This window comes from Oncorhynchus mykiss, chromosome 17 (assembly GCF_013265735.2).
Source record: "Oncorhynchus mykiss isolate Arlee chromosome 17, USDA_OmykA_1.1, whole genome shotgun sequence".
Classification (NCBI taxonomy): Eukaryota; Metazoa; Chordata; class Actinopteri; order Salmoniformes; family Salmonidae; genus Oncorhynchus; species Oncorhynchus mykiss.
In genome coordinates, this window is record NC_048581.1 from 21608234 (window position 1) to 21620280 (window position 12047).

Sequence of the window (12047 nt, forward strand, 5' to 3'; positions counted from 1 at the left end):
AATATTTTTTACAATAGCGCTGTATTTATGTTTGTATTAGGAAAAAGTATTTTTATTTATTTTCTGTAGTAAAAGAGTAGTAGCTTTGACATTTAGATTGTCCATGCACTGCTATTTGTGGACAAGGAAGTGAGAGGGTCAGAACAGTTGGGGGGGAATGCTGGAAGTCTGAAGTAGTGTGTTAGCAGCAATGCTTTTCAACCAGTCCGAATGTGTAAAAATCTTTGTCTGACAATTGAAAAAGGTCTTGAATCATCATTGGCACTGGAATAAGAACAGGAGCTTTAACAGGAAGTTGATATCTCTATATCTACCAATATTTTCTCATATTGGTTTCCTGGCTAATGGAGTTCTATGGGGATGTTAGGAAAAAAATAATTTACGCTACAAGCTGTCTCTGATCAACACTGGGATATGAACACTGATCAAAGCTTGTGTTGCGTGGTTCCTCCCGCCTTGCCACTAATTGAAAAACACACCTAAGGTTTGAAAGGTAGAAATGAGCTTGCATCAAGTCCAATTAACAAACGCTCCATTATTCAGAGCTGTCAACAGTAATTTGTTCTTGTCGAGGCAGTGAAAAGTAAGAGCAGGAATTCTTGAAGATTTCTGTAGACCACCTACGTCAGCCAAATCAGTTGTTAAATTCAACATACAATGTTTCATCAACATTGCTGAGACTGATCGCCTACCTTTGCCTGTGTCTTGGGAGAGATCTGAAAGCGGAGGGAATTTTCACAGAAATTATAATCTGAAAGGAGTTCCTAAAATATATGCCATCAGCCTGAGGATGCAGCTCACATAGGCCTAGCAACAGAACATGAGGGCACTCATTTAACAGGAAAAAACATTCACTAAATAAAATGTAGCATGGACTACGGCTTGGAGCCCATCCCAACTCTGCTCAATTTTTGGTTTAACCAAACCTGCAAGGCAGGTTTTTTTCTTCGTATTGCCCGATGCTAATGATTTTAAAGATCAGCAGTGTTTTATAATGACAAATGAGAAGAATTGGCTTCCTGAATAACCAAAACGTTTTTAAAAGTAATTTTAAGATGTTAGCCGGTGCCTGAGTTGTCATACGGATGAATTCAGGAATGGGCAGATTACTGGAAAGATATTTATAATGCGCTGCAATCAGAGATATGCTGATAAATTGTCAAGTCTTTCCTTGATTTTACACATCTGAATTGTTTTGCTGCTGTTTGGCCACATCCCTCTGGAATTGTTGAGAGCTATGAACAGAACACAGAGTACTAGTCAAGTATTACTAGCCTTGTAAATCACTAGTGTTGGTCAGAGGAGACAAACATTACCAAAGGAATAGAAGCAAGGACAAGATGGTGATGAGGAGTGTTTTTTTCCCCTCCAGTTTGGAGGTATACAGTGGATAGTTTACACCTATTGCAGACCAGAAACCAATCATCTATGGCCCACATCAATCAGTAATTGCTGCAGTATATAGTACAGCGGAGGACTAGCTTGAATCCCATCATGGGAGCTTCAGGAGAAAATATACCCAAACGGGAACACTAAAATAACACATCCTAGATCTGAATGAATGAAATATTCTTTACAAAGTTGAATGTGCTGACAACAAAATCACACAAAAATGATCAATGGAAATCAAATTTATCAACCCATGGAGGTCTGGATTTGGAGTCACACTCAAAATTAAAGTGGAAAACAACACTACAGGCTGATCCAACTTTGATGTAATGTCCTTAAAACAAGTCAAAATGAGGCTCAGTAGTGTGTGTGGTCTCCACATGCCTGTATGACCTCCCTACCATGCCTGGGCATGCTCCTGATGAGGTGGCGGATGGTCTCCTGAAGGATCTCCTCCCAGACCTGGACTAAAGCATCCGCCAACTCCTGGACAGTCTGTGGTGCAACAGATGGATGGAGCGAGACATGATGTCCCAGATGTGCTCAATTGGATTCAGGTCTGGGGAACGGGCGGGCAGTCCATAGCATCAATGCCTTCCTCTTGCAGGAACTGCTGACACACTCCAGCCACATGAGGTGTAGCATTGTCTTGCATTAGGAGGAACCCAGGGCCAACCGCACCAGCATATGGTCTCACAAGGGGTCTGAGGATCTCATCTCGGTACCTAATGGCAGTCAGGCTACCTGGCCCCCCAAAGAAATGCCACCCCACACCATGACTGACCCACCGCCAAACCGGTCATGCTCGGGGATGCTGCAGGCAGCAGAGCGTTCTCCACGGCGTCTCCAGACTCTGTCACGTCTGTCACATGTGCTCAGTGTGAACCTGTGAATCTGTGAAGAGCACAGGGCAGGGCGCCAGTGGCGAATTTGCCAATCTTGGTGTTCTCTGGCAAATGCCAAACGTCCTGCACGGTGTTGAGCTGTAAGCACAACCCCCACCTGTGGGAGTCGGGCCCTCATACCACCCTCATGGAGTCTGTTTCTGACCGTTTGAGCAGACACATGCACAATTGTGGCCTGCTGGAGGTCATTTTGCAGGGCTCTGGCAGTGCTCCTCCTGCTCCTCCTTGCACAGGTAGAGGTTGCGGTCCTGCTGCTGGGTTGTTGCCCTCCTACGGCCTCCTCCACGTCTCCTGATGTACTGGCCTGTCTCCTGGTAGCGCCTCCATGCTCTGGACACTACGCTGACAGACACAGCAAACCTTCTTGCCACAGCTCGCATTGATGTGCCATCCTGGATGAGCTGCACTACCTGAGCCACTTGTGTGGGTTGTAGACAAACAACATTGTGTTGTTTAAGTGTTCCCTTTATTTTTTTGAGCAGTGTACATTTAACCTAATTGATCAGCATAACCAAACAGAAAATGGTGTGGAATGGAGGAGGAAGTACATAATAACTACTTTGATTTTTGTTTTTTTGTACAAAGCAAACTTAACCTACTTTTTATACAAATACATAACAAATGAAAACGACTATGCAAAATTGGCATACAGAGCAAATACTTTATTAACATGGAGGTGATGTAACTTGATACAGTGGATTGAATATGTGTTCAGTTAGTAGCCTGTGAGGGCTCAGCCTGAATGGCTGTGCACACAGCAGAGCTGGTGGCCATTTTGTTTTTTTCTGCAGTGAATCCAGAACACGGGTAATGAAAGAGTGGGGGAGGGGAGGACTACGAGCACTGTGCAATAACATTGGAATGTGAACAGCGCTGTTGTAACATAACAGGATGTGATTTCACCTTTTTTAGTTTTTTTAACAAGGAAACTAAAATTAGAAAATAACATGTTAATCATTTGTATTGTGAAGTTATGAGGAAAAATGTTACTGAACATATTGTTTTTCATCATCCATTCGGAGGACATTTTGGTCAAATCAGTATTTCCATCAGTCAGTGATCTTTTAGTTTCTTTGTTACTAATAGGATTCAATACATGAGACAAATTATGTTACAAATTGCGATATTTCGGTACAATCCCCATTGTATGTATACTGAAGAAAAATATGAACACAACATGTAAGGTGTTGGTCACATGTTTCCTGAGCTGAAATAATAGATCCCAGACATTTTCCATATGCACAAAAAGCTTATTTCTCTAAATTTGTGCACAAATTTGTTTACATACCTGTTAGTGAGCATTTCTCTTTTACCAAGATAATCCATCCACCTGACAGGTGTGGCATATCAGGAAGCTGATTAAACAGCATGATCATTAACAGGCCACTCTAAAATGTGCATTTTTGTCACACAACATGTGTCTCAAGTCACGTGTCATTTTTCAGTTTTTGATTTGTTAAAAAAGTTTGAAATATCCAATAAATGTCGTTCCACTTCATGATTGTGTCCCACTTGTTGTTGATTCTTCACAAAAAAATACAGTTTTATATCTTTATGTTTGAAGCCTGAAATGTGGCAAAAGGTCGCAAAGTTCAAGGGGGCCGAATACTTTCGCAAGGCACTGTACATTTTTTTTTATACCATAAGCCGTTTCCAACGTTGTTTTAGATTGTAGTACGTCCAACAGGCATCACAACCGCAGTCCACGTGTAACCACGCCAGCCTAGGACCTCCACATCCAGCTTCTTCACCTGTGGGATCCTCGATGAGACCAGTCACCCGGACAGCTGATAAAACTGTGGGTTTGCACAACCAAAGAATTTCTGCACAAACTGTCAGAAACAGTCTCGGGAAGCTCATCTGCATGCTCGTTGTCCTTACCAGGGTCTTGACCTGACTGCAGTTTTGCGTCATAACGGATTTCAGTGGGAAAAGCCTCCCTTCGATGGCCACTGGCACGCTGCAGAAGTGTGCTCTTCACGGATGAATCCCGATTTCAACTGTACCTTACAGATTGCAGACAGTGTAGCGTGTATGTGTGGGCGAGCGGTTTGCTGATGTCAACGTTATGAACAGAGTACCCCATGGTGGCGTTGGGGTTATGTTATGAGCAGGCATAAGCTATGAACACAATTGCATTTTATCGTTTGCGATTTGAATGCACGAATATCTGCCGGCATCACGTCTTGTTTCAGCATGATAATGCACAGCCCCAGTTCTTCCATGGCCTGTATACTCACCAGACAGGTCACCCACATGTTTGGGATGCTCTGGATCGACGTGTACAACCGTGTGATCCAGATCCCACAGGCCACAATCAACAGCCTGATAACCTTTATGCGAAGGAGATGTTGCGCTGCATGAGGCAAATGGTGGTCACACCAGATACAGACTGGTTTTCTGATCTATGCCCCTGCCTCTTTTTTTTTTTTTAAGGTTTCAGATGCATATCCGTATTCCCTGTCATGTGAAATCCATAGATTAGGGCCCAATTAATTTATTTCAATTGACTCATTTCCTTATATGAATAATATGTTTAGAGTAAAATTATACCTAAAAGTAGGAGGAGTTTAAACTCTCGTCCTCCTGCACAAGTGAATGTTTCAGCCAACAGCTGCCAAGTGCTAAACCTGGCTGTGCACAGCAGCAGAACTGGTGGACATTTTGAGTTTCTGCAGGCAGTCCTCACGCAGTCTATGAAAGAGGAAGGGAGTGGGGGATGGGCATACTACGCAGTGAGCTATTAGCTGGCTAGTGTTCTACTGAATAACTAATATCAGCAGCATTTTTAAATGATCTATTTTTGGTTTCATCATGTAATCCAAGAACATGTAATCCAAGCACATCATGTCATCCAAGCACATAAAACAGTTTAGTCCTGACTCTCAACAATGAGTAAAAAACAATTAACAACCATCTTTTTCTGTACATGTTCACTTTATCATTGTATTGCTATTGCCATTAGTGATTATAGGCTTGTTAAGTAAAATCCTTATTTCTGAACAATTTTATCACACTTTCTTCTCAGAAATGGTATGTTTTCACCTGTGTTATCTTTGTATCTTTTCTATCTACGGTGCCTTCGGAAAGTATTTAGGTTACAGCCTTATTCTAAAATGGATTAAATTGTTTTTTCTCTTCATGAATCTACACACAATACCCCGTAATGACAAAGCAAAAACAGGTTATTTGATTTTTTTTCCCACATGTACATAACTATTCCGAGCCTTTACTCAGTGCTTTGTTGAAGCACCTTTGGTAGCAATTACAGCCTCGAGTCTTATTGGGTCTTATTGGGTATGACGCTATGAGCTTGACACACCTGTATTTGGGGAGTTTCTCCCGTTCTTCTCTGCAGAACTTCTCTAGCTCTGTGATGTTGGATGGGGAGCGTCGCTGCACAGCTATTTTCAGTTCTCTCCAGAGATGTTCGATCGGGTTCAGTTCCGGGCTCTGGCTGGGCCACTCAAGGACATTCAGAGACTTGTCCCGAAGCCACTCCTGCGCTCTGTGCTTAGGGTTGTTGTCCTGTTGGAAGGTGAACCTTCGCCCCCACTCTGAGGCCCTGAGCACTCTGCAGCAGGTTTTCATCAAGGATCTCTGTAATTTGCTCCATTCATCTTTCCCTTGATGCTGACTACTCTCCCAGTCCCTGCTGCTGGAAAAACATCCCCACAGCATGATGCTGCCACCACCATGCTTCACCGTAGAAATGGTGCAAGGTTTCCTTCAGATGTGACGGTGGCATTCAGGCCGAATAATTCAATCTTGGTTTCATCCTACCAGGGAATCTTGTTTTTCATGGTCTGTGAGTCCTTTAGGTGCCTTTTGGCAAACTCCAAGTGGGCTGTCATGTGTCTTTTACTGTGGAGTGGCTTCGGTCTGGCCACTCTACCATAAAGTCCTGATTGGTGGAGTGCTGCAGAGATGGTGGTCCTTCTGGAAGGTTCTCCCATCTCCACAGAGGAATCTGGAGCTCTGTCAGAGTCACCATCGGGTTCTTGGTCACCTCCCTGACCAAAGCCTTTCTCCCCCGATTGCTCAGTTTGCCCGGGCGTTCAGCTCTTGGAAGAGTCTTGGTGGTTCCAACTTCTTCCATTTAATAATGATGGAGGCCACTTTGTTATTGAGGACCTTCAGTGCTGCAGAAATGTTTTGGTTCCCTTCCCCAGATCTGTGCCTCGACACAATCCTGTTTCAGAGCTCTACGTACAATTCCTTCGACCTCATGGCTTTGTTTTTACTCTAACATGCGCTGCCAACTGTAGGACCTTATATAGACAGGTATGTGCCTTTCCAAATCCTGTCCAATCAATTGAATTTACCACGTGTACTCCAATCAAGTTGTAGAAACATCTCAAGGATGATCACTGAAACAGGATGCACCGGAGTTAAATGTTGAGTCTCATAGCAAATGCTCTGAATACTTATGTAACTAAGGTATTTCTGTACGCAAAAAATCTAAACCTGTTTTCGCTTTGTCATTATGGAGTATTGTTTGTAGATTGCTGAGGATTTGTTATATAATCCATTTTAGAATAAGGCTGTAATGTGGAACAAGTCAAGGGGTCTGAATACTTTCCGAAGGCAGTGTATAGTGTGCTCCGCTGCCCTAATATTCCATACTGGTGTTCAGGTACAAGGAACATGATTGATCCCTAATCGATTGATATTTGTCAAATTGTACAACTCGTAAACCTTGGTACTGATAATTTGATTATGGTGTCTAAGGTTATGTACTCTCTCAGGATTTTTAAAATCATTACAGTGAAAGGTCCTTATTTTCATTTGCATTCTTATTTGAGGACAGAAGTAGTTTAGATTTCTGATGGTTAATTCAACAGTTCTATCTCTCTCCCACCCTCTCTAGTTAGAAACAAATATTTCCCCCCTACTTCTTTCAGAATGGTTTAGTCCTAGCTAGGCTGTAATTTTCCATGCAGCGTTAAACTGTGCTTGTGTGGGGGATGGGTGGTACTAAGTGTGTCAGGCTTGTGCACTCTAGTACTGACTACGCTTCTAGCCTGAGTTTTTTTTGCGGCAAAAAGCAGTCTCTGTGCTGCATGCTTCTGCCAAAGTTACCAAAAAGGTATATTTTGCATTTGTTTTACTAGGTGTTAGTATGGCCACTCTGATGTAAATCCTAAAGGGGAGAATCCTTTTGTTTCCATCCTTTTGTTCTGAAGGTGTTACATTGTGTAGTTTGTCAGCCTGTGCTCGGTCAGTTTTTCCTGGTTTGAGCCATTAGGCTGAGACTATGACGGTTTCACTGTGCGCACAACCTTGCACAAGAACACTCTATGCTGAAACAGATGGAACAGTCCAACCTTAGTCCCCCTCACCCTCCTGCTTTTTTCTTCCTCCCTCTGCTGTTGCTAGTTCCCTCAATCAACACAGCCGAAAAAATAGCGCGCAAGACCTCTGTCCAACGGAAGGCCTACTTCTCCAGACTACTCCTGTTCAAGGTTTACTTGAATTTTAGATTTTAAAGAATCTTGTACACCTATACCCATGTTGCTCTATTCTGACTAGTATATTGGACTACATTTCAGAATTTAACTTGGCTACTGTTGAAATTAGTTTTTTTTTGCTAAAGAGTGCTACAGTAACCACGATTCCGAAACGTAGATAATATACCGTTTTTTTGTGTGTGTTATTTTTAAATACTATTTTGTGCAATGGGGCTGTTTGTTTTGTATTAGGATAAATATTTGTATATATTTTCTGTATTTGTAAAGTAGCATTTTTGGCATTTAGATTTTCATGCCCTGCTATTTGTGAGAGGAAGTGAGAGGGTCAGAACAGTTTGGAGAGAATGCTGGAAGCCTTAAGCATTATGTTAGCAGCAATGCTTTGCAATCAGTCCGAATATGTAAAAAACTTTTGTCTGACAAGTGAAAACTGTATTGAATAATCATTGGCACCGGAACAAGAACAGAAGCTTAAACAGGAAGGTGATATCTTCATATCCACCAAAATGTTCTCCTATTGGTTTCCTGGCAAATGGAGTTCTATTGGGATCTTAGAAAATAAAACTGTAAATGTGACAAATATCCAAACTAGGTCTGATCAACGCTAATCAAAACTCATGTTGCATGACTCCTCCCGCCTTGCTACTGATTGAAAACACACATGGGGTATGAAAGGTACAGATCATCTTGGATCGAGTCCAGTTAACAAGCGTCTCATTATTCTGAGGCTGTCATTAGTCTTTGAGGCAGTGAAAAGTAAGTTGAGAAATTCTTGAAGATTTCTGCAGACCACCTAGGTCAGTATACCTGCATACTTTTTAAACACAGCCATGCAATCTCCATAGACAAACATTGGCAGTAGAAGGGCCTTACTGAAGCTCTCAGTGACTTTCATCTTGGCACAGTCATAGGATGCCACCTTTCCAACAAATCAGTTGGTAAAATGTTGGTAAAATGTCTGCCCTGCTAGAGCTGCCCCAGTCAACTGTAAGTGCTGTTATTGTGAAGTGGAAGTGGAAACGTCTAGGAGCAACAATGGCCCCAGCCGCGAAGTGATAGGCCACACAAGCTCACAGAATGTGACCGCCGAGTGCTGAAGCACGTAGCATGTAAAAATTGTCTGTCCTCCGTTGCAACACTCACTTCCGAGTTTCAAACTGCTTACGGAAGCAACTTGGAAGCTATGGAAGCAACTTCAGCACAAGAACTGTTCGCCGGGAGCGGCATGAAATGGGTTTCCATGGCCGAGCATCCGCACACAAGCTTAAGATCACCATAAGCAATGCCAAGCATCGGCTGGAGTGGTGTAAAGCTCGCCACCATTGGACTCTGGAGCAGTGAAAACGCATTCTCTGGAGTGACAAATCACATTTCACCATCTGGCAGTCTGACGGATGAATCTGGGCTTGGTGGATGCCAGGAGAACGCTACATGCCTGAATGCATAGTTTCAACTCAAGTTTGGTGGAGGAATAATGGTCTGGGGCTGTTCATGGTTCGGGCTTGGCCCCTTAGTTCCAGTGAAAGGAAATCTTAATGCTACAGCATACAATTACATTCCAGACGATTCTGTGCTTCCAACTTTGTGGCAACAGTTTGGGGAAGGCCCTTTCCTATTTCAGCATGGCAATGCCCCTGTGTACAAAGCAAGGTTTATACAGAAATGGTTTGTAGAGATTGGTGTGGAAGAACTTGACTGGCCTGCACAGAGCCCTAACCTCAACCCCATAAAACACCTTTGGAGTGAATTGGAACGCCAACTACGAGCCAGGCCTAATCGCCCAACATCAGTGCCTGACCTCACTAATGCTCTTGTGGCTTGTGGCTGAATGAAAGCAAGTTCCCGCAGCAATGTTCCAGCATCTAGTGGAAAGCCTTCCCAGAAGAGTGTAGGCTGGTTTATCAGCAAAGGGGGGATCATTTTGGAATGAGATGTTTGACAAGCAGGTGTCCACATACAATTCCACATCTGGAATTGTTGAGAGCTATGAACAGAACATAGAGTACTAGTCAAGTACTACTAGCCTAGTAAATCACTACCAAAGGAATAGAAGCAAGGACAAGATGGTGATGAAGAGTGTTTTTTTTCCCCTCCAGTTTGGAGGTATACAGTGGATAGTTTACACCTATTGCAGACCAGAAACCAATCATCTATGGCCCACATCAATCAGTAATTGCTGCAGTATATAGTACAGCGGAGGACTAGCTTGAATCCCATCATGGGAGCTTCAGGAGAAAATATATCCAAACGATATACATTTTATTGATCAGCATAATTGATCAGCATAAATTAACACAAAATGATGTGGGATTGATGAGGAACTACATCATAACTACATGGTTTTTTACTAAAAAAAATTTTTTTTCAATCTTAAACTAACCCTTTATACAAATAATTTACGAAACCTTATTATTAACATGGATGTGACTTGATACACTATTGTACTACTGTGGATTGGATGCGTGTTCAGGTAGCAGCGTGTGAGGACTCAGCTTGGCTGGCTGCGCACACATCAGAGCTGGTGGCCATTTTGTTTTTTCTGCTGTGAATCCAGAACGCGGGTAATGACAGAGTGGGGGAGGGGAAGACTGCGCAGTGTGCAATAACATTGGAATGTGAGTCGTTGTAACATAATAGAATGTGATTTCACCTTATTAGTTTTATATCAAGGAAGCTCATATCAGGGGTGAGAAAATCATATGATAATAGTTTATATAGTAAATGAATGAGGCAAAATGTTATGGAACGTATTATTTTTCATCATCCATTCTAAAGCCATTTTTTAAGTCGAAGGACATAATAAAAATGTTTGATTAAATGATCAAACTCAAAATAGAACTCGAAAACCCCCCTTATCTGTATTGATATGAGGGGTAGCTGTGCGCTTAGTTGTAACAGAGTGTCATTGGTATGTAGGCTAGCGTAGCCTGCAGCTCTGTCTGCCTAGAGCTGTAACTTAGTTTGCACAGTCTGTGTAAAGGACGTGCTCTCTCTGTGTGTAGGTTGCTTAACGGAAGTTGTAAAATTTCTGTGACTGTTTGTCATGTAATACCAGGCTGCACATTGAAGTCAAAGGCACATGGGGTGGGGCCACCAGCACCAGCTATTTATATAGCTGTAAGCAGTCTACTGCAGTCTGTCTAGGCAGCAATGCAGCAACAATGCAGTAGACTGTTGTACCTGGAACTGATACAATAATGCAGTTTCTTGGGCCTGGAATTTATTGAGTTTACAGGGCCAAACTAAAGCACCTGATGACCTAGCTCAATTTAATATGCTGGGTGAAAATCAATTGGTTCGGATAGCAGTATCTGCCAATTTCTGAGAAACATTTAGAAAAAATAACCTACTCCTCACCTCAACAATATCATGGTTATTTTGTTGTTTCGCAGATGTGTTTGTTATTTGGAAACCACTGCATTTTGATGAGTGGTAATGTCATTCAGTGACGTGCGTAACCTGTCCCTATGGAAAGTAAAATGTCACTAGGGATCAGACAGCAATGCTAGGTAACGGTTTCACTACGTCAACTAGAATGGTGTATCGTAACTAGAGCAATAGGCCTTTAGCCTATGTCTAGGTTGCTATGACCAAATAGTTTGAATATTTTTGTATAGTATTAGTTAGTTTTTATTTTTATGTATACTTTTTATATTATTTTACAGTTTCTCTGACTGCTGTCTGTTTCTGCTCATATTTGGAGTGTTCAGGCGAGGCAGATGGCTAATCATCTTCCATTATTCACACTAGTTTGTCTGTGCCTTTAGCTTGGAATTCATTATTTTTATGTTTTATCTCTGTATTGATCCTATGGAGCCTTCTGCACAAACTGATCAGTTATGTACCGAAAATGTACTTTCAATGCTTCATTTTGTTGTCATCCTCTGTGTGAAGCCTGTTGTGCAAGTGTGTCTATGTGTTTTGGTGGTTGTTCTAGAAAATTGTGAAAAAATGATCTGGACATTTCAAGGAGTATCTTGAAGCACAGAAGCCTAAGTAATAATAGTAAATCTCATTTGTGAAGACTAGCCTACCCTTTTTTGGCTGGTTTTTGGCCATTGTGAAATATCCTACTTGTAAAACGTCAAACTGTCAGGAGCTTTGCAACACCCGCGGCCTGTTCTATTATTAATTATTACGGCCACCATCTCTTGACTAGTAAAACATGTCTGCAACTTGTTTTTTTATGATGTACTTATTAATGAATGGCTCTATATGTTGCTGAAATGTGCTTTAAGTCGTTACATTGAACTAATAATAAATATATTTTCCCCCTCCCCCT

At 42.0% G+C, this 12047-nt stretch overlaps 1 protein-coding gene across 5 annotated transcripts in view; it reads left to right on the forward strand.

Annotated features, from left to right (window-relative positions):
• Positions 1-12047, forward strand: part of atf7ip (activating transcription factor 7 interacting protein) — a 56357-nt gene that overhangs the window by 20905 nt on the left and 23405 nt on the right. For 4 of the 5 annotated variants that reach the window (XM_021567745.2, XM_036949371.1, XM_036949369.1 and 1 more), the window contains exon 1: positions 7592-7759. The exons of the other annotated variant lie outside the window; for it this stretch is intronic. In XM_021567745.2, the coding sequence (XP_021423420.2) occupies positions 7595-7759 (165 nt within the window). In that variant the 5' untranslated portion in view covers positions 7592-7594. Of the gene's footprint in view, positions 1-7591; positions 7760-12047 lie in introns of those variants that run through there. 5 annotated transcript variants of the gene reach the window in all.